This window comes from Lactuca sativa, chromosome 7 (assembly GCF_002870075.4).
Source record: "Lactuca sativa cultivar Salinas chromosome 7, Lsat_Salinas_v11, whole genome shotgun sequence".
NCBI lineage: Eukaryota > Viridiplantae > Streptophyta > Magnoliopsida > Asterales > Asteraceae > Lactuca > Lactuca sativa.
The window spans coordinates 37,423,210-37,450,075 of record NC_056629.2 but is presented as its reverse complement, the minus strand read 5'-3'; the positions used below and the strand labels follow the sequence as shown (position 1 = coordinate 37,450,075).

Sequence of the window (26,866 nt, the reverse complement as noted above, 5' to 3'; positions counted from 1 at the left end):
AAGAGATGAGGGTACTTTTGTTTCATCTGATCTTCGCGTTCCCATGTGAATTCGGGTCCCCGCTTGGCGTTCCAGCGAACCTTCACGATGGGTATGCGACTTTGTTTTGTTTGTTTGACCTCACGGTCCATGATTTCTACTGGTTCTTCCACAAAGTTGAGGCTCTCGTTGATCTCGATCTCGTCGAGTGGAATAACAAGAGTCTCGCTGGATAGACACTTTTTCAAGTTAGATACGTGGAATGTAGAATGTATGTTACGAAGTGCGTCTGGTAGTTCGAGTTTGTAAGCTACGGGGCCGACTCTTGCAAGAATCACGAAAGGCCCTATGTACCTCGGATTAAGCTTTCCACGCTTGCCGAAGCGTATCAAGCCCTTCCAGGGTGAGACTTTGAGGAGGACTCGGTCTCCCACTTGAAATTCCAAAGGTTTCCTTCGTTTATCAGCGTAGCTCTTCTGTCGGTCTCTAGAGGCTTTCAATCGTTCACGGATCTGAACGATTTTCTCTGTTGTTTCCCAAATGATCTCCGGACCGGTGAGAGTACGGTTGGAAGTTTGCCCCCTGGCTAATTGGGTATCACCCACCTCAGCCCAGAATAGAGGGGATCTGCACTTACGGCCGTAGAGAGCTTCAAATGGAGCAGCCTTGATGCTCGTGTGATAACTGTTATTATAGGAGAACTCGACAAGGGGTAAATGAGTATCCCATGCCTTCCCAAAGTCAATCACGCAGGCTCACAACATATCTTCCAGAGTTTGGATGGTCCTCTCACTCTGTCCGTCGGTCTGAGGATGGTAGGCTGTGCTCATGTCCAGCCTTGTTCCTAGGGAATGTTGTAGTGATTGCCAAAATCTTGAGGAGAACCTACTATCTCTATCGGAGATAATGGACATAGGTACACCATGTAGCCGTACGATTTCCCTAATGTATGTTCTCGTAAGTTTCTCCATCTTGTCTGTTTCTTTGATAGGCAGGAAGTGTGCAGACTTGGTCAATCTATCAACGATGACCCATATGGTGTCAAGTCCACCCGTCGTCTTGGGCAACTTGGTTATGAAATCCATAGTGATCCGCTCCCACTTCCATTCCGGGATCTCTGGTTGTTGTAGTAAGCCAGAGGGCTTCTGGTACTCGACCTTAACCTTTGCGCAAGTAAGACATTTACTTACGAGGGTGGCAATTTCTGCTTTCATATTAGGCCACTAGTATAGCTTCTTAAGATCCAGATACATCTTATCTGAACCTGGGTGGACGGAATACTGAGTGTTGTGCGCCTCGGTCATGACTACGTTTCTGAAACCACCATGTTTTGGGGTCCAGATTCGGTCCATGAGATAGTAGGCTCCGCCACCCTTGACTTCTAGATTCTTTTCCATTCCTCGCAGGGATTCACCCGCCACATTTTCAGGTTGCAAGGCTTCCAGTTGTGCTTCCTTAATTTGTGTGGATAGGTGGGAATGGATAGTCATGGTCAGAGATTTGACCCTCCGACCAGTGTATTCCTTTCGACTGAGGGCGTCGGCTACTACGTTGGCCTTGCCAGGATGATAACGAATTTCGCATTCGTAGTCATTCAGTAACTCGACCCATCGTCGTTGTCGCATGTTGAGTTCCTTCTGATCGAAAATGTGTTGAAGGATCTTGTGATCGGTGAATATAGTACTCTTTGTTCCGTATAAGTAGTGCCTCCAGATCTTCAGAGCAAATACCACTGCTCCTAACTCGAGATCATGTGTCGTATAGTTCACTTCGTGTGTCTTAAGCTGTCGGGAGGCATAAGCGATAACCTTCCCTCTCTGCATAAGAACACAACCAAGTCCTTGATTTGAAGCATCGCAATACACTACGAAGTCTTCTATCCCTTTGGGGAGGGATAGTATCGGTGCGGTGCACAAGGCCTACTTTAGTGTCTGGAATGCCTTCTCTTGTTTCGCTTCCCAGTCAAAGGCCACACCTTTCTGGGTTAATGAAGTAAGGGGTTTCGCAATGCTCGAAAAGTTATTTATGAATCTGCGATAGTAGCCAGCTAGACCTAGAAATTGACGAATTTCTGTAAGTGTCTTTGGTGCCGACCAGTTCTCAATAGCCTTAATTTTGGAGGGGTCCACGTGTATACCTTTCTCGCTAACAACGTGGCCTAAAAATTCGACTCTTCGAATCCAAAATTCGCATTTAGAGAACTTCGCATAGAGTTTCTCCGTTCGCAGTGTTTCTAGGACTTTTCGTAGGTGTTGACTATGCTCTTCCTCACTTCGAGAGTAGATAAGTATATCATCGATAAAGACGATGACGAACTGATCCAAGTAAGGGCGGCATACCCTATTCATTAGATCCATAAATACTGCTGGTGCATTGGTTAATCCGAACGGCATCACCATGAATTCGTAGTGTCCATAACGAGATCGGAAGGCTGTCTTTGGAATGTCCCCCTCTAGAACTCGTAATTGGTGATATCCGGATCGCAGGTCTATTTTGGAGAAGTAGTTCGCCCCTTGAAGTTGATCGAATAGGTCGTCAATACGGGGTAGAGGATAGCGGTTCTTGACAGTAAGTTTGTTCAGTTCTCTGTAGTCGATGCACATACGGAACGATCCGTCTTTCTTCTTTACAAACAAGACCGGTGCTCCCCAAGGTGAGAAACTTGGTCTTATGAATCCTTTGTGAAGGAGTTCATTAAGTTGACTGGAAAGTTCCTGCATCTCTGCTGGTGCAAGACGATAAGGCGACTTCGCTACTGGGGTAGCTCCTGGAATTAAGTCGATTCTGAACTCGACTTGGCGTTGCGGTGGTAATCCTGGTAGTTCTTCTGGAAAGATATCGGGAAAGTCGCGTACTACCGAGATGCTCTTGATGTCCTTCAGTTCTTGGCTTGTATCAACGATGTGCGCTAGGAAAGCTCGACAATCCTTCCGCAAGCACTTTCGAGCTTGGATGCACGAAATGATGCGAAGGTTTGTACTAGATTTGTCGCCGTAGATAACTAATGTTTCGTTGTTAGGGAGGTTAAGACGGACTGCTTTCTCAAAGCACATGATGTCGGCGCGAAGAAGACTCAACCAATCCATGCCGACTATGACGTCGAAACTTTTAATTTGAACCGGCATGAGATTGATTGGGAAAGAATGGCCGTCTAATGTTAACGTACAGCCCATGTATATGCAATTTGTGTTTTCGGTTTTTCCATTGGCCATCTCTACAGTGAATGAATTTTCTAACTTGCTAGGTTTAGGTTTAAGTAAATGAATAAAGTTTTGACTCACGAAGCTTCTCTCCGCTCCACTATCGAATAATATGCATGCGTATGAATTATCGAGAAGGAACGTACCAGCAACTATAGTTGGGTCAGCTACAGCTTCGTCGTGGCCTATTGCCAAAACTCGTCCCACACCTCCGGTGCCTGCTGCCTTAGGACAGTTTCTCTTGTAGTGGCCCACCTCGCCACAACCGTAGCAAGCCTGCCCTACACCCGCACCGGGAACCTGAGTGATCGGCTTTGCGGGTTCCTTGCAGAAACGGGCTGTGTGCCCTTTCCTGCTGCAGTTGGCGCACTGCATATCTCGACAAGGTCCATGGTGGTGGTAATTGCATTTGGTGCATTTTGGGAGGTTGCCTATATAAGGCTTTGTTGGGTAGGTATTTGTAGGGGCTGTAGCAGGTACAATGGCAGTATTTACTGACACCAGTTGTTTCTTTGCGGATTCTTGGGAAGACCCACCCTTCCCTTTAATCCACGCTCTCTTCCTGCCATTGTTGTTGTTGTTGCTGTTGTTGTTGTAGTTGTTGTTGTTGTTTCCTTTCTGTGGTGCTGGTGCAGAAGTGGTTGAGTTCTGATGACCTCCGTAGTCGATCAGAGATTGTGCCAGTTCCTTAGCACTTTCAAAGGTGTCAGGTTTAGAAGCTAACACGCTTGATCGCATTTGGGGCATCAGTCCCCAGATGTACCTTTCTATCTTCTTGCTCTCGGGAGCAATCATATCTGGACAAAGGATTGCCAGTTCGCAGAATCTGTTGGTATAAGTAGCGATGTCGGTACCCACCATTCCGAGAGTCCATAGCTCGTGTTCAAGCTTTTGAATTTCTCCCCGTGGGCAATATTCTCTCATCATCATGGCCTTCAAGCTCTCCCAGCTTATGGAGTTTGCCACGATTAGGGTAAGTACTTTAACGTGGCCATTCCACCAAGTTAAAGCTTTATCGAGAAGGGTGAAAGTTGCAAATTTGACCTTGCTGTGCTCGGGACAGGAGCAGATTTCAAAGACTGCCTCCGTCCTTTCAATCCACTGCCTCAGGGCCATCACACCACCAGTACCATAAAACATCCGGGGCTTGGCATTAGTGAAGTCCTTATAGGTGCATTCTCGAGGTGGTCCATGACTCTCGCCATGGTTGGATGGGTGTGTGCCAGATCCCGAGCCATTAGCACTCGAGTTATTGATCTGTGACATGGCAGCTGCCACCGCTGCGGTGACTCCTGCTTGAAACATTACAACATCAAATTGGGGTGGTGGAGGTGGTGGTGGTATAGGTGCTTCCTCACCGTTGTTTCGCCTTGGGTTCCTACGCGGAGGCATCCTTCAACTATAGATTGAAAAGACAAGGATAAGAATTTCATAGAATGGAAAATATATGTGTCTCATGAACTAAATCGCTATAGTTCAACAACAGATGATAGTATAAGTCTTATAATAGAAAAATGAAAGTTATTTGTAAGACTGAAGGTATGAAACAAGTATTTGGGTTCACAAAGACCATTCAAGGTTCGAACGAAATACTTAACATAGTAGTAATAGTGCCACTTATATTAATATAAAAGTTGTTACAACGATCATGAAAATTTGACCCCTATAAGGGTCTCCGATTACAAAGTTCGAGAAATTTAAAGACTTTTAGCCGAGGTCCTAAGCTATAACAAAATTTGAGTCCTTGACAAGCACTACTTGCGTCGAAGGTTGCGCTTGGAGCTTGACTCCGTATCTGATTGCTTTGACTCCATTAGACGCCTATCGAAAGCGGCTTGTTGTTCCCTTAGTTCGGCGAGGGCTGCAATCATTTGCGCTTGAAACGCTTCGGTTTGGAATTGGGCGTTGTCTTGCATCGTGTCCAACCTACGGATGTCAGAAGTGTGAACCTGCACTTCCACGTTGATATCCCGGAGTCGACTAGCTTGTACTCCAGACTGATAGGACTGATTGGCTAACTTACCCACCATTACCGGGAGTGCTCGATCAGCCGAACCTCCGCCGCGGACATCATAGAAGTCCCGGCACATGCCGTAGGGAGGGCGTAGGTTTTGTTGTTGGCTCCAATGGTGGAGGTGACTTCCCCAGACGGGAGTCGGTCCTTGAAAGTTCCTTACGAAGACGGGAGGTTGAATGGGTGGTGGATCGATAACTTCCGGCTCTGAGTCGGTACCGGAGTCATCACCCACTTCTATGGGTTCCTCGTCCTCTTCGGGATCATCTTCGATCCATCCTCCGTTGCCTTGGTTGGGAAAGTAGGGGTCGCCAGGGTGGTGAAATCCAGCCATTTGACTGTACGAGAAATAGGGTTATAAGGATTGAATAAAGTCGGAGCATGTAAAACATGTAAGTTAAACTAGTTTAGATAGCAAATACTCCTATAGTATTTAAATTCTTGTGTTTGATTCTTCTAATGGTTTGGTAAGGTTTGACTTGTTGCTTACTACGATCATTCCTCAATATACATTGGTCCAATCTTGGGCAAATATAGTTGATCACGCTATATTTGTTCAAAACCTGATTACATATATCGAGTCTCAATCGTAGTGTCAACTTGTCTAAATACTTGTATAGTTGTATAACATGAAAATAGTTTGTGGTATCATGTAATTGTACTTAAATGAACTATCAATTTAAGTTGAACGAAATGTTGCTTAAGTGTAAAAAGAAAATTTGTTTTGTCAGAGAGTATTAGTCGCTTTAGCATTTATAGTTTATATATCTTATGTGGTTCGATATACTTAGTTCACTATAAACATTGCTCTGATACCAATCTGTCACACCCCCAAACCTGAACGGCGGAAACGTTCGGGGGCGGATGACTTCATGTGGTAGCGTAACAAATGAATACATAGTAAAGAAAGCAATACAACCATCATATATATAATTGAAAGTTTACATTTGTCAAAAGTTACATGTTCAAAACTCAATTACAATATGATGTCAAAAATACGAGATTAAACTGGCGCCGCAGCATCCCTTCATCAAAAGCGAAATGAATACCTGAAATTTACTGATTTCCTAGGACATACAAGTAATTTTGAAAGAGTAGATCAGCATTTAAGCTGGTGAATTTCATAAGTATTTAAGTGACAATGTTTGAATGAAATGAAATGTTTTATCTTTGTTTGTTTGTGTTTAGAAAATCCTATATTTTCTACTAGTATAAAAGTAGTCTTCACTCAAGACCAATGTTTGTTTCCAAAATGTATGTAAATGTAAAATAACCAATGAGTTTGAAAACCTTGTAAATCAATGCATTTTTAATACCCCTTGTGAGTTTTATAACCATACTATTGACTCTGAATGCCTATACACAACGTTCTTCAAGCGTTGGAATGTTATGACGTTTGTCACCCCAAACGGTGGACTGCAGCTAACAGTCAGGGCGCGGGTTGTCAAGCCCGTATAGATCTATACACAAACACCATGCTCCCCCTCCAAGGGATTCTGGTATATAATACAGGACTTGAAATGTGTACTCGAACGTACATGAAGTTAGTGTCTCACAAAACCGTGGTATAAAAACAGATCTACTTGTTAAAATGCTACGTTTGTTCTTGTATACGAAAGTAAACTTCTTGAAATATATGTTTCTAGTACATAAGAGTTAGAAATCTGTTCGTAAAACTATACCTATTATAGTTTTCAAAAAGTGTGCCTTGTTTGTTTAGAAATACCTAGAAAAAGAATCACTTGTTTGTGAAAGCATAGATTTTTGGTGTAGAGTCTAAGATACAAAAAGAATAATCTAAGAACAGTTTAGTTTTATACATGCATTACAACAACTTTATATTTTAAAAGATCGAATGCTATTGTAACATATGTTATATATATATATATATATATATATATATATATATATATATATATATATATATATATATATATATATATATATATATATATATATAAGTTCCTTTAAAGGTTTATAAATCGCATGTGATTTGAATATATAACAATATATAAAAGAGTTTCTTTATGTAACACACGATAATACTCGTGTGTTTTACTTGTAATCCCCCCTTGAAAGCATATAAAAGTATTTAGAATAATTAAAACGGTTGATTAAGGGGTATGAAACTCACTTGAAAGTTTTGGAGATAGCGAGATGGAAAATCGGGCAGAGTTTCGTCTCGGGAAACGGATTTTCCTCGGGATTCTCGGGAATCTCGGGAGAATAATCGACCTTCGGGACTTGAGCCAAAAAGACCAGAGCTTCGGGTTTAAACGGACACGGAAAACGAGACAAAGTTGAGAGAGAGAGGAGAGAAATGAACCCTTTCTTTGGAAACCCTCGCATCCTATTTATAGTAAGGCTGGTCTGCCTCGGTACGCGGGGCGTACGCTCGTACGCAACGCGTATGCGTACGTCATGCATGACCGAAGCCTCGACTGCCTCGGTTCGGATGGGACGGGTTGCTGGGTACGCGGGTCGGATGGGACGTCGGGTCGGACGGGTCGGGGCTTCGGACGGGTTGTTTTCCTTCGGATAGCGCGACGTGGACGATCAGAGGCCAATCCTCTCGGTTACGCGGGGCGTACAGGAGTACGCAGCGCGTACCTCGGATGAGGACGCTGACTCCCCTTCGGATAATATCCGAATTTTGATTAAAATAAATAATTAATTTATTTAATAAACTTCAAAAATTCATATCTTCTTCATACGAACTCCGTTTTCGATGGTCTTTATATCCTCGCGTAGGTGAGACTACGCTCTACAACTTTCGTTTAGAATCCATCGGCAAATTCCGAAATTATTTTTTTATTATTTATTAAAAACCCATCGTGTTTAAGGAATTTCTTTGAAAATTCATAACTTCTTTATCTGATGTCGGTTTTTGCCAGACTTTTTTTACCGCTGGAATACCATTGTCGAGACTTTCGATTCTCGTTTAGGTCATTCCGGCCAAAAGTCGTTCGATTTCCGATTTGAGTTTTTAGCTGTCTGCTGCTAAGCCGAACTTGGAAAAATCATAACTTCGCTATATGAAGTCGGATTTGGGCGTTCTTTTCACGTATGATCATGGTTCAAAGACATTTAAACATAGAAGGAAATTAAATAGAACTATTTGTAAATTTTATTATGAAAGTAAATTTTTATTATTCAGAAGTGGTTACAATACTTGACCCATTTTGGTCGTTACAAAGAGTTGAAATATCGGGTTGTCACACCAGCTTTTGAATATTTTCAGAGTAAATCCTTTTGATTTGAAAGAGTTGCGGAATTTGTTCCCAAAAACAAAACATGATAAAATAATGTTTACCGAAGCATTTCATAAAAGAAATGTATTTTCATTATAATAAAAACTCGGGGTGTCATGTTCCGATACAGACCAATAAGCATAAACGAATACATTACAAGTCATATAACAAATATAAACATATGCAGACTTGTAAACAAAACAACTTGATGGTTCGTCCATCTCATGCCCTTCCGCCACTACCTGTAATACAATTTAAAACTGAGTGGGTCAGGCTTGGGAGCCTGGTGAGCATATAGGGTTTTCAACCCATAATAAATATCATATTTAATTTTTTTCACCAACCAACAATAACCCAATTACCCATTCCCGTTATTCTCACCTTAATGTCCCTAAAACAACTAACACAAGGGACCTAGTCTAAGAATATTTCATCGAGGCGACAACACATGCTTCGGGGGTACCTCAACAATATAAGTCAAATAAGGCAACCATGAGGGGGATGGAGTACAGCGAATGAACACCCAAGTTCATTAACACCTACATGTGGCGAACCTGCTAATGTTTCCACAAGACTATCTAGAAAAGTATGTGGTCGTCATCTAAACTCCGCTAGATGACTAAATCAAACAACAACGAGGCCTCTCATCTGTTTATTACACACCAACTATCTACCCATGTTCTACCCAACATATTAGTAGATAAAAATATACATTTGTATACATAGTTTAAAAACTTGTATAGCATGCTTTAATTAACACATATATCACATAACAGATGAGGCACACACACATAACACATATCTCATAGAGAAATAATCAGATCTATAAGATAGAAGAGAGTGAATACACATTCACACATAACACAACCAAATATATACACATAGCACGTATTTTATATAAAATACTTCGTATTATTGTATTAGAAGAAAATAACTACACACTCACTTGATCAGAAGATGATCCGACAGCACTACGGCTTATAGAAGTAGTAATCCTCAGCAGATCTGGAAGATCTCCTCGAAAATCGAACTTCTCGCGGGCAGAGCTTCGACTCGGGAACCGCACTTCTCGGGATCTTCGGGATCTCGGGACTTGCCTCGGGGCTAGAGTATGATACCGGGACTTCGGGATAGCTTCAGGGGTTTTTGCGCAGAGCTTCGACACAAAAATGAGAGGAAATTGGCAAAAGAACCCGGAACCCTCGCATCCTATTTATAGGAGGCTGGAAGCCTCAATTACGCGGGGCGTACAGCAGTACGCAGCGCGTACTGCTTCAAGTTCGTAAGCGCATGCGTCATCCGAAGCCACTTGTTGCGATGTCGACACCCTCGGAGTATGCGGGGCGTACTCGAGTAGGCGGCGCGTACCTCGGATCAGATCGATGACTCGCTTCGGATAATGCTTCCGAATTTTGATTTAAATATAAATACAAAATGATTAATAAACTTCGGAAATTCATAACTTCTTCATACGAACTCCGTTTTCGACGTTCTTTATATCCACGGAAAGGTGAGACCACGCTCTACGACTTTCGTTTAGACTCCGTCGGCTAATTTTGACTTTATTTTTATTAATTATTTTTAATAGGCCGGGACAGAAACTTTCGTTATAAATTCATAACTTCTTCGTTTGACGTCCGTTCTCACCTAACTTTTTATCGCTTCGATACCAACAATGAGATCTTCGATTCTCATTTAGATTGCTTCGGCTAAAAACCGCTCGATCTCAAATCGAGTATTTCAGGCTGCATACCGCTAAGCCGGAACTTCGATAAATCATAACTTCCTCATACGAAGTCAGATTTGGGCGTTCTATATATATTCGGAAACCTCGTTTCAACTAATACAACATAGATCAAAGATATTAAGTTTATTTTACACTTAAATTTTGACGCTTATTTTTATTCTTAATTAATCAAACCACATAATTAAGCAATTAAGCACAAAACACATAATACTCAAATAATACAATCTTATTATTTCAAAACGGGTTACAAAGGTTAACCTAGACCATTACATTGTTAAAAGTGGCAAGCCCGGAAACACAGGCGTTACAATTCTCTCCACCTTAGAATGATTTCGTCCCCGGAATCACACATCAACAAACAAATGCGGATAGCGACTCAACATGTCACTCTCCGTCTCCCAGGTGAGATTCGGCCCATTCGTGTGTTTCCATCGAACAAGCACTAAAAGTGGCAAACCTGGAAACACAGGCGTTACAATAAGGGACCTTGTCAGAATATACTACAAAATAAGGAAAGGAATTTCCTATTTGTTAATATGAAACATGCTCGTTATGGTTAACAAACTGTAAGAAGAATGTATTCATGGGTCATAGATGGTCACTTCGTGTAAAACATGTGTATCATACACAAAAACATTTGTTCGATGGTAAAATTAAAGACAAAGTGACAAGACCAGCAATGAAGGAGAAGGTGTATTATCAAGAGTTAATAACTTGAACATTGTGTTTGGAAAGTGTTGTAAAATCCTCCAAAAAAATATATGGAAGAAGAGGTCTATTTTTTGGGAGTTACCATATTGGAAGCACTTGGATGTTCGACACTGTCTTGATCTGATGCATATTGGGAAATTTTTTTTCTGAAAGTTTGATAGGGTTTTGTTGAATATTCCTCAGAAAAAGAAGCGTGGTATCAAAGTTCGAGAAGATATGGTCGAAGTAGGAATCCGGCCGGAACTTGCACCTATTAAGAATGAACGAAAGCGAACGTATCTACCACCAACTTGTTATACCATGTCTAAGACCGAGAAGACCAAATTTTGTAAATTTTTGCATGGGGTGAATGTCCCATCTGACTATTCTGATAACATTAAGAAGTTGGTGACAATGAAAGACTTGGCATCGTGTCACATCCCAGAATTTATGTCATAGACCGTGAACGGTCAAGTTCACAATAAATCTCTTGGTAATTTGACTCCTTAAGTTTTACTGCATCTTATGTAAAATAAATGAGTTCATGTTAACTATTATATGATATCAGATGGTATATTACTTCCAAATGTGTAAGCTGACAATCGAATCAAACAGCTCAGACTGCAATCATAGTTAATGCGTCTGAAAACTGAAATTTTGTACTAAGTAGTTATGAGCAAAACAAGCGCTCTAGTCTCGAAGTACATGTTTCTCTGTTTCCAAAAATGTAAAGAACGTCCAAAACAGAGTCTGTATGCAAAAGATATGACCATGTTAAGAATCGAAAACCAATATAATATTGTTTTTCTTAAAACTGTCAAAATCGTTTCTATCAGTTGAGGACTTGCACGCCTCAGATGGAAATTCCGAGAGCATTTTTCGACTCAGGTCATAGTCTATTATTTAATTTCATACTTAAAATATTTTTAGTAAAAAAAATATTATGAAAGACGTAAAATCAAACGTTTTGGATTAATTAAACGCGATTCACGGAATTCTATAACTCAAAAAATTAATCCGTTTAGAATTTGAAATTATTGAACTAAACTCTATCATTCACCATTTTTCAGGAATATATATAAAATTGGGATCGATAACACACAAATCGAGAAAAACTGTTTTGTAACATTTTAAATACTGTGAGGGTGACACCCATTTTGGTACCATAAGTCATAAACTTTGACACAAATATTCAACCATATGTTCTTGCATATTCTTTTTGCATAAATTTTATCCCCTTCTCTACCATCTAATTTTCAAAAATACACACAATTAAATGACCAATTAAATTAATATATCAATACATACACATAATACATGAAGAAATTCATTATTTGCAAATTTCACAGAAAATACACATTGTACACAAATGACAGCTATTAATTCTTGCACATCTAAAATTACACACAAAGGAAAGAAAGCATCTCCGAAGCTTGCTTACACTCTTCCTTCAACCAATACCACACTTAAACACAACTCAACAATGATAAAAAATAACAACCGATCACAAATGCTTGATTCACTAAATTTAACGTTTTTACACATAAAATAATCATTTTTTCCAGCAATTAAACACCAAAAATGCCTATAATTACGGTTCTTACACATAAAAAAACCAAATATTTTTCAACAACTAAACACCAAAAATACCTAAAAGAAGAATTACAACTCAGCTCGACGACCTTTACACACCGCTCTCGAGTTATAGCAAAGAAAAGAAGAGAAGAGAAAAGAAAGTAAGGAGAGAAAAGAAGAGAAAAGAAAGGAAAAAGAAATTGTCATTTGTGCTCCCGAGTTGGAGAGAAATGGAAGGAAAGTTAAACATTTTGTTCTTTCTTTTCAAATCCTCCCAAATCGGGAGGAAAGGTATGAGGGAAAGTTTTCCTTCCATTTCCTTCCACTTCCTTCCTTTAATTAAACTCTGGAGCACCATTCTCTCTTGCTTTCCTCTCATTTCCTCCCATTTCCTTTCTTTTCTCTCTTTAAGTTGAACTTGGGAGCAGGGTGTTAAGGTCTTTAAATTCACAAATAACTGACTTTGTATCAATGTTTTCAGCAATTTCTCTTTCTATGTAAACCACCAAGTTGTTTGCAAGAAAGTCATCTGACATCTTATTGCGAATGCGGTTTTTGAATATTTTCATTGCTGAAACTGAAAATGTCAAGATTAACCGAACCACTCTATCAAACAAATAATATGCCAAACGTTTCTGAGTTTCTACAAGACCCTTGCATAGGTCAGCAATAGTTGATACACCACTTAGCTTGGGATTCTTTTTCATATCGATATTAAAAATCTCCAATTGATATCGTAATTGAATTCTCTTTTGCTCCGTAAAATCTTTAGGATAATACTTTTCAACAAGAAGACAAATCTGATCAATGTTAATCACATTAGGGTGTACTTTTGAAACTAAAGTAGAACTAAGACTTAACAACTTCATCGTTTGATCATTGAATTTACTATTCAACTCATGTAACTGTTTGTCCAATGTGGATGTAAACAAATCTACTTGATAAAAATGTTCAAAAGTAAGATGATTATCGCCTTTTCGAGGCTGGTATCGAGTAGAAATATATAGAGCTTTCATATCCGGCATATCTACTTGATGTTTCTCACAAAATAACTTTACCTGTGCAAATAAAGAATCCCATCCGTTGTTTTTGAAATCATTTAGACTCTCCTTTGTTGCTGAAACTAACTCCATGGCATTAAGAATATCTTGGGATTTTTTTTTGTAGAGCTTAAGAAAGTATATCAGTTTTTCCCATTACTTATTTTATCAAGTGAAGAATAAAAACAAACTCAAATGATTTCAGGAAACAGTAAGCTGCATCAGCATCTCCGCGTTGAGAATAAGTAGTAGATACATCATCAATTATTCCCTGGAGAACAACACGAGTACAATCAAACATGTTAAGCAAACTGCAAATGGAACGAAAATGAGAACCCCAACGTGTATCACCAGCTCTTCTTAATGTCCCAACTTTATTCAGAACTTTACCTTATTCGATTTCACCAAGTTCCAATAAAAGTTCAATCTCAGTTGCCTTTGCCTTTTGTAACTCATCATGACGTTTACTGGAAGCACAAACTACATTTATTGTAAAAAATTGATGTATAGGAATAATTTCCCTTGAAGCAGCCACCAATGCTAGTTGTAATATGTGAGCGAAGCAGTGAACATAATACGCATAAGGACAATCCTTAAGAACAAGTGCTTGCAATCCATTCCATTCCCCTCTCATATTACTAGCACCATCATAACCTTGGCCATAGATTTTACTAACATCAAACTGATAGTGCAAAAGTTGGGTCCACATATTTGTTTTCAAGGTTAATGATAGGGTGTCCCTAACATGAACCAAATCCAAGAACCTTTCCCGTATGATCCCTTCTGCATCAACAAATCTCAAAACTATGGCCACTTGCTCTTTTTTAGACTCATCTCGTGACTCATCAACCATGACACAAAGTATGAATCCCCGACTTCACTACGAATATGCTTCCGAACTTTATTTGCAATAATACTAAGAATTTCTTTTTGAATATCTCCAGAAGTATACTTTGAATTATAAGGAGCTTTCTCTAATATAACATTTGCAACTTCATCATTATAAGATGCTAGAAGTTTTAGTAGTTGAAGAAAATTACCTCGATTTTTGGAATTAAGCGTTTCATCATGTCCTCGTAAAGCACAAGCTTGGAATGTCAACCAACGAACTGTGTCAATTGACGCTTTTAATCATAAACGGTGCTTCAGTATTTGTGCTTCATTTTGCTTCACTAAGATATTTTCAATGTGTGTTGCTTGATTCATCAAGTTTAATTTCAGCAAATGTAATAGCATTTCTATGTTGTGAACAACCTAAATGCTTCAAGAATGCACGCTTTTTTCCATCATTAACTTTTTTCCAATTTTCAAATCCTTTAACAGTAAATGCATCGTAACCATTGCACACATTTGGTTTATCATTAAATATATAACAAATAAAACAATAAGAAGCATGTGTTGTTGGAGAATACTCTAACCAATTAGAGAAAATGTTGAACCAAGAATATTGGAATCTACGAGGATGTTTCTTTGAACCTTTAGCATGATCATCTTGAAGACGTATTTGGAAAGGTCCTAAAGTCATATAAGCTCGTCTTACTTGTTCCCTTAAATTAATTGGAAATTCTCACATTTGTTTTCGTTTAGCGGGATCTTTTTGTAGATTTTTAAGATCCACTTCATTAGGATTTGATTGTGTAGCTTCAAAAATATCATTCTCTTGTTGATTTTCATGTACTTGTGGTTGCGGTTCACTTGTTGAAGCTTTGTGACGTTTATTCTATTGATTTTCATTATGAGTTTCTTCATCATCATTCTTTCTTTTGAAAAAAGAATCAATAGTTTTCATCTTTCCCATAAAATTGTAAGCTTTGTGTGATTGTATCTATAAAAACCAAAATTGAAATCATAATCTCATATTACATAAACAAACAACCCAAATTCTACAAAAATACTTATTTCTACAAATCTTATTTTTGCAAAATTTTGCAAAATTCTAAATTCAATTAACCAACAATGCTCCTAAATGCTACAAATTTTATTTATGAGAAATCATTTACCTAACAATGCTCCTAAATCCTAACAATCAAAAATCTAAATCAATTAACTAACAATTACATGATATAATATAATTGAATACAGTCAAACATCGTTGATTTTGATTTAGGAAAAAATAATCTAACAATTAAACATAATTGAAATCAATCATTGATTCCAATAGCCTAGTAGGGACGTAGGGCAGTTAAATATAACTGAGACTTGAGAGATTAATAGACTATGATTTTTGCATCTGAAGATAAACAAAAAAAAAAAGAAAAAAAAAAAAAAAAAAAAGACAAACCTGATTAAGTAATCGACTCCAGCAGAGGCGCAGGGTTGCAGCGACAGCATTCAGCGTGCAACATAGCAGCAGGGGGAACCACAACCCCCCCGGCCCTATATATCCTTCGCCCATGACCAATAACAATTTAAATCTTCAACTGCAAACCTTTATTTTCTGCCTGCTTCTTTGTTTCCAGTCAAGAACATTCTTGTTCTTATTCTCGTGTTTACCTGCAAACAAAAAGAACCACAGCTTCCAGTTCATTCTTCCTTCGTTCTTCTCTTCCTTCTTCTTCCTCGTGGCAGCCTCCCTCGTTTTTTTTCAATCAATAATCAAACCCAAACACCCACTTGGGTTCCATCGATTTCTGTCAAAACAAACAAAAGAAATAAGAAGAAGAACAGAAAACGAAGGAAACCGTTTGAGCAGCCCTCGCTGCACCCACCGAGACCACCAGAAGCACCGCTGCATCTGTTCTCCTTTTCCCTCCCTTCACAACCTCTTAGCCACACCACACCCTTGATCCAAAAACCACTGAACCGCTTTCCCTTTTGCCTCTCGCTATCTGACAGAAATAGCGCAGCCTCGCTACTCTTCCCTCCGTCTCTTCGGCCCCGTCAACCCCCGGAGACGTTCCTTTCGCGATCAATCGACAAAAATATTCGCATTAGCCGCCTGCGAGCTTCTTTTTCCTTCGGTCTTCTTTGTGACCTCCGACGAGCAAGGACCCAGATGCAGAGTCGTCGCCTGCGTGTTTCCTTCTTCTGATTTCGTTCCCGTATTTCTTCTTCTTTGCTTGCCAAATGGACCACCGGAGGCGTTCGTTTTGTCTTGCCTTCGATCAGTTCTTTTCCTTTGCCCGATCAACGAATGGTCGACTGACATCGTCATCCCTCCAATCGCCTTCGTTCATCAGTTTCATTCAATTATCTCTTCGATCGTCCAAACAAGGAAACTGGGGCATAAAAGCCCTAATTTCATTTAGCTTTGTGAAATGACCAAACTAACCTCCTTATTCAATCCTTGATTCAAAATCAGTCCCAACCCCAAACATTGAACCCATTTATTTAAAATATCCCCTCCCATGGAAATTTCTTAACAAAATGAATACAATTCCCAAACTTAATTTCAATTTAAACCATTTCAGCCCCTCCCTTGATTTATTTTAACAAAAGTAGTCATATTTTGGTTAATTAAATTATTCAACAGCTCCCAATAGTTTAGATTCGTTACGAAACGGTTCCAAAAATATTTCAAAGTTCAAGAGACGTGACTTTACGGTTTCTCACGTCAATCTTCCCAAAAATAAACGAACTCCGAACAACTCGAACTCACACTTCAAGGGCGAATGTTTACGGCCTTTTTTTTAATAATTTTAATTATCTCGGGGGGTGGGGGGGGGGGGAGGGGGGATACATGTGCCTATATAGTTTGTTTATACAAACAAATTATCCTTTTATCCAAAAATACAACCAATCTAGTTTATAAAAATATTATTTAAAAATGTAATCTATTGTTACAAATAAACTAGTATAAACTTTTCGTATACGTATTATGGTTATTTTATCATTAAATAACTAGTCTACACAACAAATTCTACATGATACAAAAATATATAATTTTTATGTGACATTGTATATTATAACAAATACGTTATAAAACTTTGTAGTATTTCAAAGATTCAAGCTATGACTATTCATGTATATTTACATGTTTAAATACATAAAGTTTATATATGTACATATGTTGATTGCTTTGAAACATATATCTTTATGAAAGTGAGTATATTACATTTTTACATGCATACCAAGCATACTCGGTTTTTATAAACTTTATACAATAAAATTCATTATGCCTAGTGACTTAACCATAATTAAGTTAAGGTTGAGAGCTATTCACATACTTTAGTTAAGGACTTTTCAGTGAGACTATATTCATTAGCTGAGTCTAAACACTTAGCATACCCACACCACAATAATCGTTAATCTTCTGAGTGAGATACATATGTGTAGATCTATACAGGGTTGACATCGCCACCTACGGTTGCTAGCTACAACCTTGAACGATCAATCGAAGTGGGTGATAAGTGTCTATAATTGTTACTACAATGTCCAATGAAGCGTTGTAAGGGGGTACATTCAGTTACATAGTTCAGTTATATAACTCACTTTAAACATTAATTGGAATCTCTCTCTCTCTCTCTCACTACAAACCATGGGCTTCATTTCTTTCAAAACTATTTTACGTATGGATATACTTATGCAACAGAAAAATATGGTTTTCAAGTATATTCAAGGATTCTTTACAAACGTAGTTTTAAGTATGGATTTATTTATACAAAGATACATTTTGGCTTTTAAAGACTCTTAACAAACATAGTTTTAACTATTTTTATACTTACAAAGAAAATATTTTTTATACTTTTTAAAAGTATTACTACTATTAGCAGAAAATTCGTAACTTTTACTAACCTTGTGTTGACCCTCAAAACTACATGTTTGCTTAGGAACTCACTAAAAATGCATTCAAGACGGATTGGACTATAGGTGACCTAGTTTACTTCCTACATTATTATATGCCTGTCTATTAAGGAAACTCATTTACTATTATTTTTTGTAAAAACCTTATATTCAAATATCAAGATGGAACACAAATGCTATTTTGTTTATTGTTGTACTTGTGTTATATACTCAGTTTACTTATGATCCATGAACTTAGTTGCACAGCCCAGTGTGTTCCACCGCCTTGGCCAGGGGTGAGACAAATTGGTATAAGAGCTAAATTGGCTATAGAAAACTCGTATCCTCAATAGGGGAGTACAACTATAGCAACTAGCTTCTAAACAAAAGTATTATTATTATTATTAATTACACTAATTCTTGGCTACTTACAGTATGGGCACTCTGGTTTTAAGGGCCACATAGGGTTGTTGGATTTTAGAATGGATTAACTACTAAAATGCTCCTGCCCTTCGTTTTTTCCTGTGGCCCTCGTCTGTGCTTGGTAGTCTTGGAGTACAAAACAAACACCATTAATACTGCAAACCTCACCAACAATAATTTATAAGAATTATATATATATATATATATATATATATATATATATATATATATATATATATATATATATACTCTTACCCGCAATGAGAACACTTAATAAAAATCTAACATACCACCAACTAAAACTACCAACACAACCCTTTAGGTGAAACGTGTAACACCTTAAATTTTCAAACAAATTTTTCATTTTTAAATCACATGAAACTCAATATCACATTTTCTCAATAACCATAATGTATCCATTATCAAAACACAGATCAACAAAACAACTGATAATATCCCAGAATCCTCAACAAAATCTCGAACAAGTGTGTATAATCAAGCTGGTGCTTTCCCGCGATCCTGAGAAGTACCTGAAACATATATCACACAACACGGTAAGCACAAAGCTTAGTGAGTTCCCCAAAATATAACACAAAATAGTTAGCCTCTCATGGATATATCTCGATAAGGACCCTACGGTCATGTGTCTCAGTGAAGACCCTTCGGTCTCATAACTCAGGTTGGACCCTCCGATTCTAACCAATAAAACACAAGATAATATACAACATAAATCACAAAGACTAATGAAAGATATCATATACTCGATATAAGCACATAAGACCCTCCGGTCGCATAATATTACCACTCAGGTAAGTACAGTGAGAAGACTTACCTCATAAGTAAGCAAGTAGATCTCGTATCCGCAGGCTTAGCCCGCTTGGCCACTGGCTGCGACTGTACTGGTCTCATGTCTCTACCCTGAGACTCCTCCTCCTCTATAGTATGAAACTCTAGCTCAATCTCCCTCCTCCTAGCATTGGTCTATAGCTCAGCCAATGTCTGGTACAAAGAGTTCGCCATGAACTCCCAAATATCCCGCCTCAGTATGCTCAAGTATCAGCTCCCACGTGTCTGCTCAGTAGACACGTGCTCAGGGCAGAACAGCGCCCTCTCATGAAAAATCCTCGTAATCTTTGTCACTGACTCTGTCTTCTACTTAAGAGATACAAACTCATGTGCCAAATGTTCCATTTTCACCTGGGGAACATAATCATCTCTGAATAACTTGTTGAACCTCTCCCAAGTCACTGCAACATGATCTACAGGGGTAAAATCCGTCGTCACAAACTTCCACCAGTCCTTCGCTCCCAAGTGAAGCTGGTTCATCGCGAACTGGACTCTCAAATGCTCTGTACATGAACAATTATAGAAACATCACTCAATGTTGGGGACCCATCTCATGGCAACGATCGGATCCTGCGTCCCATCAAACTCTGATGAACTAACGGAACAACAACCAGTCACCTCCCTGTGGCCTCGCAACAACTAGAGTTGTGGTGACTGTAGTAGCAATAGCCTCAGTGACAATAGCATATCGCTCATCAAAAGTCTGAATAAGTGTGGTCTTAATAGACCTGAATGTCTCTGGTATGGCCTCTCTGATAGCTGTGACCACATCCTCATGAATGATCATTCGGATCTCGTCGTCACTGGTATCACTGCTCCCAGGGCTGTTGCGGGTAATCACCATAGTGTCTCTGAAATGCAAACACAAAATCTTCAGAGACTAGCTCAAACACTCACACACTCGATTACCCACCCCTACATGCTCCTTAGCATCCTAAGGTTCTTACTTAGGTTGCATACAGATCCAATGTTTTTAGTAGTATGGGCCCAATACTACCTTCCACACCAACTTGTAGTCATCCCAAGTCCTCCTCCCAGGATCCTAATTCACAATACACTATCCCTCACAGATTCCGCATATCTCATGTAATTATCTCTCCTAGATTACTCTGAACTCTCTCTAAAAGATTCCTGCTATGATTCTCTCTACTAAGTAGACACACATAACATATAGCATATAAGATAAATTGATAACATACCCTAGGTTAAGGCATCCTGAAGTAAGCAACTCTAGCCCTAATTTCTGAAATACCTAGCCTATCATCTAACATGCAGTTCTAATATCTCATAAGTATCTCATAATATAAACAAGTAATGGTATTTTGGGAAATCACCGTTCGGGCTCTGGCTGATTGTACACACTGCACCATCTCGTTTTCTCTTTTAAACTCTTACTCGTTTTAGAAAAATCATTTCTAGGGCCCAGCTTGCCCCGCTTCCTGAATCGGATTACTCCTTTCCATGGGGATACCTTCATGAGGACAAACTCTCAGACCAAAAACTCTAACTCTGATCATCGTTGGTCTGCGTAACTCTTCTAGTGACTCTAGGCCGTGAGTAACCACTGTCCGATCTGTTGGATTTGCTTTATCGTCTTGAGCACTATCTCAATGGCCACCATCACCCTCTGCCCTACCTCTCCATAACAGATGGGAGTTCGGCACCTCCTCCTATATAAGAGCTTCAAGGGAGGCATACTGATACTGGAATGATGATTGTTGTTGTGTGAAACTCAGCCAAGGGCAAGTAAGTGTCCCAACTTCCACCAAAGTCCATATCACATGCACGTAGCATATCTTCGAGTGTCTGGATCGTCCACTCATTATGCTCATTTGTTTATGGGTGATATATGGTACTGAAATGTAACCGGGTACCCAGCTCTTCATGAAATCTCTTCCAGAATCTGGAAGTAAAATGCACATCTCGATCTGACACTATCGATGTCGGCACCCCATGCTGTGCCACCACCTCTTGAACGTAGATCTTGACCAATTTCTCCGCAGAAGAGCTCTTACAGATAGCCAAAAAGTGAGTAGCCTTCGTCAACCGATCTTCAATCACCCATATCGTATTGACACCTCCACTGGGGAATCTCCAGAGGCTGCAACGGGCCATGTGGACGTTAGTGTTCCGCCTTGACCTGACGACAGGTCAAGCATCTCTCGACTACCCATGCCACATCTCTCTTCACATAGGGCCACCAATATTCCCTTTTTAAGTCCAAATACATCTTGGTGGCTCCTGGGTGGATCGAGAATCTCGACCTATGGGCCTCTTCCATCAAAATACGTCGAGCTCCACTCGTATATGGCACCCATATCTCCCCAAGGAAGGTCATAAGCCCCCGAATATCCGTCTCAAACTCATAAATCTGCCTGATCACCCGCTCTCTCTTATAGTTATCTAGTCTCACGGCCACCACCTGGGCCTCTCGAATGGTATCTAAGACTGAAGTCATCACCTTCATCCTCATGCACACGTCTCAGATCGGAGCACTTACTGCTCTACGATTCAGGGCATCGGCTACCACATTAGCCTTGCCAGGGTGATACAAAATCTCACAGTCATAGTCCTTCACTACATCTAACCACCTCATATATCTCATATTCAGGTTGGGCTAATCCATAAGATACTTCAGGATCTTATGGTCCGTGTATACGGTACACCAGACACCATAAAGATAGTGGCGCTGACTCTTGAGGGCAAACACCACCACCCTCAACTCCACATTGTGGGTGGGATACCTCGTCTCATGAGGCTTCAACTGTCTCGATGCATATGCTATCACATGTCCCCTCTATATCAACACGACACCCATCCCTGATATAGATGCATCACAATAAACTACGAAGTCTTCAAGTCCCTCAGGAAGGGCTAACACTGGAGCTTCGCATAATCTCTGGTGAAGAGTCTCAAATGAAGCCTGCTACTCGGGCCCCCAAACAAAAGTAACACCCTTCCTCGTCAACCTGGTGAGAGGAATGACCATCTTAGAGAAATATTTGATAAGCCTCCGATAGTACCCTTCCAGGCCTAGAAAACTCCTGATCTTGGATGGGGATCTTGGCACCTCGCATTGCACAACTGCCTCAATCTTGGACGACTCGACCAAAATCCCATTCTGGTTAACAAGATGTCCTAAGAACTGGACCTCTCGTAACCAAAAATCCCACTTGGAGAATTTGGCATAAAGCCTCTCCGTCCTCAATACTCCAAGAATCTCCCGCAGGTGCTCCTCATGTTGCTCCCTAGACCTCGAGTACACCAAAATGTCGTCGATGAACACAATCACCGACCTATCCAACTGTTGGGTTATGTGCATTCTAACACTTCCTAAGTGTACATGCAACCCTAAATACCTTGGATCTATGTTTTCTCTATTATACATGCAAATAAGAACATCCAAGGTATTATCCTAATCTAGCATACAAAAACTATGAATGTAACAAGATAGAATACATACCTCTTGATGTAGCTTGATGTCTTCAAGCTTTAAGAGCTTAGCCCCAATAGTGTGGAAGCCTCAAGTGGAATCACAAATCACCAAGACACCTTGGAATACTTTAGAGAATATGATTACTTGGTTCTCTCTAGTGAAATTGGCTAGCCCTTCTTTAGTGTATCCACACTAGTGCCTATTTCACCAACCAAAGACATCTTTATATAGTATGGAGGATTAGGGTTAAACCCTAATACCCATGACCTTTCATTTCCTAGGATCCATGGGTTAAACACTCCATGGACTATCCATGAAAGCTTAGCCCAACCTAAATGAACTTGGCCCATTCCATATATATAAGAGTCCATATTTAATTAGTTCCTTTTGATCACTTAATTAATTATAAATTAATTCTTGATCAATACTAATTAAATAATATGATTCCATATTAATATATTAGAACTTATAATATATTAATATTAATCATAAACATACTATTCTCAAAAGATTATCCATATAAATTGTGTCGGTGAAGTGCAACCCAAATGGACCATGCCGGGTCGGGTCAAGTACATACCAAATATAGTTATGGACTTAGACATTAATCCAACACCAACACGGGCCAACATACCCAATTCATGAGGTCCATGAATGTTGCCGGTGCGTTGGTGAGCCCAAAAGGCATCACCATAAACTCGTAGTTCCTGTAACGAATACGGAAAGCTGTCTTCTGAATATCCTCCTTGCAGACTCTCATCTAATGATACCCAGATCTCAAATCAATCTTGGAAAACCAAGACGACCCCTGTAACTGATCGAATAAATCATCGATCCTCGGTAGTGGATAACGGTTCTTGACTGCCAGCTTGTTTAACTCTCGGTAAAATACACATCCGATGAGAACCATCCTTCTTCTTAAAAAAAAAGGATTGGCGCTCCCCACGGTGAGCTACTCGGTCTAATAAAACCCATCCCTAGCAGCTACTGGAGTTGCGAGGATAACTCCTGCATCTCGGGCGGTGCAAGGCAATAAGGTGCCTTGGCAATAAGCTTCGCACCATGAAGTAAATCGATCCAGAACTCCACCTGCCTCTTAGGAGGCACACCCGGTAACTCCTCGGAGAAAACATTCGGGAACTCACACACAACCGAAACATCGGAGATAGAAATCGGCCTCGCAGTGGCAACCCACGTATTCGTCACATTTGCTAAAAATCCCATCCACCCCTACTTTAAACTCCACCTCGCCCTGGCAGCAGAGCAGAATGCTGATCCAGATCTAGATTCCTCTCCATACACAGTAAGTACTCCCCCACTAGGGTCTCGTATGGTCACCATCTGACGCTCACAGTCAATCACAACTCCAAACCGGCTCAACATATCCATGCCCACTATGACAAAGACATCACCTATCGCTATTGGCACCAGATCTATCAGGAACTCAACACCAAAAATCTCATGATCATCAGCTATAGAAACCCTTAGTGGTCGACTCAACGCCTTGCATTTGACACAAATGTGACGACTAAAGGATAAAGACGCTAAAGATCGACTCGTACCTGAGTCAAATAACACCAAAGTAGGCACAAAACTCGCAAGAAAAGTACCTACATACAACAGATTGTAAGCATCAACAAATCTCAAAATAGCATAAGTGAAGAGATACGTACCAACAAGAATGTCAGGTGCTACGTGGACCTCCTCCGCAGTCAACTGGAAAGCTCTCCCACAAGCCCTCAGAGCCTCAGCCTTCACTGGACGACCATCAGTAACACGCAAAGCATCAGGAGTAGAATTATGGGCTGATCTTAGTGTGAGCTGAGGACATTCGGCCTTCCGATGGAGTAACACCCCAAATTCTGCTATGTTATTTGAATATTTATTTTTTCAAGTTTTCAAGAGGAACTCAACGAGTCAGTTGCCAGACTTGTCGAGTAGAGTCGGGATTTTGAGCACGTTTAAGTTGGCTACTCGGCGAGTCCGCCAGTCTGGATGAAACCCTAATTTCAAGGGTTTGCACCCTATTTAAACAAATTTTTGGGATCCCAAGTCAGCCCCCATCACCCCCAAAGCACCCTTCTCGAAACCCTAGAACTCTCTTAGCTTTTTGTGTGTTTTGGTATGATTCTTTGAAGATCTTGTGAGAAGAAGGAAGCTAGATCAAGAGGAGAAGAAGGTGATCCAAGATCTTTGTGGCATTTCAGAGTATAGTAAGGTATAACTCGACCATTTTCTATTTCTATGCTTTAATCCCCTTTGGAAAGCCATTAAAGCTATTCTGGAACCATTTCTTGGCTTGGTAATAGCATAGAGGACTCTTTGACATGTATAGCCTTCGGATCTGGCTAGGTTTGAGTTCCAGAAGCTTAGATCTAGTACCTTTATGGAGCCATTTTGCATGAAACCTCTAGATCTACTCTTATAGTGTGCTTTGAGCCTTGATCAATAAGGGCCATGTCGTGATCTGTCACATAGTAGTCTTTAACAAACTCACTATATGACTCGGGAAGTGACTGAAGAACCCAGTCAACATCCAAATTCCTTGGGAACATGACACCCAACATTCTCAGCCTCTTAATGTGTGACTTCATATCCAAGATATGTGCACACATAGACTTTCCATCCTTGTGTTTGCTATCCAATGGGACTTGAGTGATCTTGAACTTTTCAAGTCTTTGAACTTGTGGGTTAGGGAGAACAATTGGAGGAGGTGGAGGAAGTGAAGTATGATTTCCATTTCCACTAATGCGTGACAAAGGGATTAATCTTTCACCTTGATCATCACGTGGGATATCATCTTCAAGGGGAAAGCTTGTTCCAAAGGATTTGGGAAGACCATAGTTGTCTGAACTAGACATTTACAATGGGAGAAATTCAAGTTAATTGATTTAAGTCCTTAATATAACACCCAAATGAAATATTAAACCTAGGATCCAACACAATATTTTACAATTCGGAAGAAGGATGCCAGAATCTGAATGCAAAATATTTGAAGGTGGGTGAATGATGATTTACCAATTTCCACCACAAAAAATGAAAAAGAATTTTAGGTTTTAAGTGAATTGAAATTCCTAGATCCTTTGAGATTCATTGAAACTTTCAATGGCATGTTTAAATCTCGATTGTGCCCTTCAAGTTTGTAACTGGGATGTCGAGGATCAGAAACAAGATGTGATTAACCATGCAAATTAGCTTGGTCCACTCAATGTTACAACCACCTAATCAATGTGCTGGTTAATCACACATGCTCCATTGATCTATGATTAACATCAAGCTACCCTTTGCCACGCACTGTCAGTCAAGATTAGTGTGCCGGTTAACCACACATGCTCCACTAACAACATAACAAGGTGCAAAGTGCAATTTCATGGGTTAGCACCAAAATCACATTTTTCCTAAAGTAACTAAGATTGAGAATTTAATAAAAGTTTAGTTACTTTATAATTATCATTATACTTATAATGAAAATTAAAATGTCTTGTCAAACCCATTCGGATCACGACCCTCCACCATCAAGGAAGCGGTGGGTGAGAGTGGACACTCATTAAACTGCCATTTTATAGGCCTACTAATGGTAAGACTGACTTTACTCTTATACATATATATATATATATATATATATATATATATATATATATATATATATATATATATATAAATATAAATATTAAACCTATAATATTATAATAGTATAAGGGTTGAATTTTAAACTTTTAAAATTCTAGGATTTGGAACTAAATATTTCAAAGTAAGATTTTGCATTTACAAATTCCAAAACTTGAGGGCAAGTTTTGAACTATTCAAAAACTTTTGGATTCCATAACTTATGAGGTTAATATAGGTTTTAATGAAAAGACTCTTAACATTTCATAACCGGAGAACATGTTATGGAGTTCATAAAAATATTTATGTAACAGACTCTTCAAGTTCCATAACTTTA

At 39.5% G+C, this 26,866-nt stretch overlaps 1 protein-coding gene across 4 annotated transcripts; it reads right to left on the bottom strand.

Annotated features, from left to right (window-relative positions):
* Positions 1 to 6,107: 6,107 nt before the first annotated feature.
* On the bottom strand, positions 6,108 to 16,697 carry LOC122195145 (uncharacterized). 4 transcript variants are annotated; one of them, XR_008225216.1, is made up of 2 exons: positions 15,778 to 16,697; positions 6,108 to 6,260 (listed from the first exon to the last, which is right to left on the bottom strand). XR_008225216.1 is itself a non-coding variant. In XM_042896672.2 (2 exons), exon 2 carries the CDS (start codon positions 13,587 to 13,589, stop codon positions 12,864 to 12,866), a length of 726 nt encoding a protein of 241 aa, XP_042752606.1. In that variant the 5' UTR covers positions 13,590 to 15,321; positions 15,778 to 16,697; the 3' UTR covers positions 12,442 to 12,863. The 4 variants fall into 4 exon arrangements, 1 of the variants encoding a protein (XP_042752606.1); XR_008225215.1 differs by lacking the exon at positions 6,108 to 6,260 and adding an exon at positions 8,526 to 8,686; XR_006185170.2 differs by lacking the exon at positions 6,108 to 6,260 and adding an exon at positions 10,408 to 10,648.
* Between the last annotated feature and the right edge of the window lie 10,169 nt (positions 16,698 to 26,866).

Bases quoted from the DNA above. Each gene is read 5' to 3' on its own strand.
- LOC122195145 (XM_042896672.2), bottom strand. From the start codon at position 13,589: ATGGAGTTAGTTTCAGCAACAAAGGAGAGTCTAAATGATTTCAAAAAC.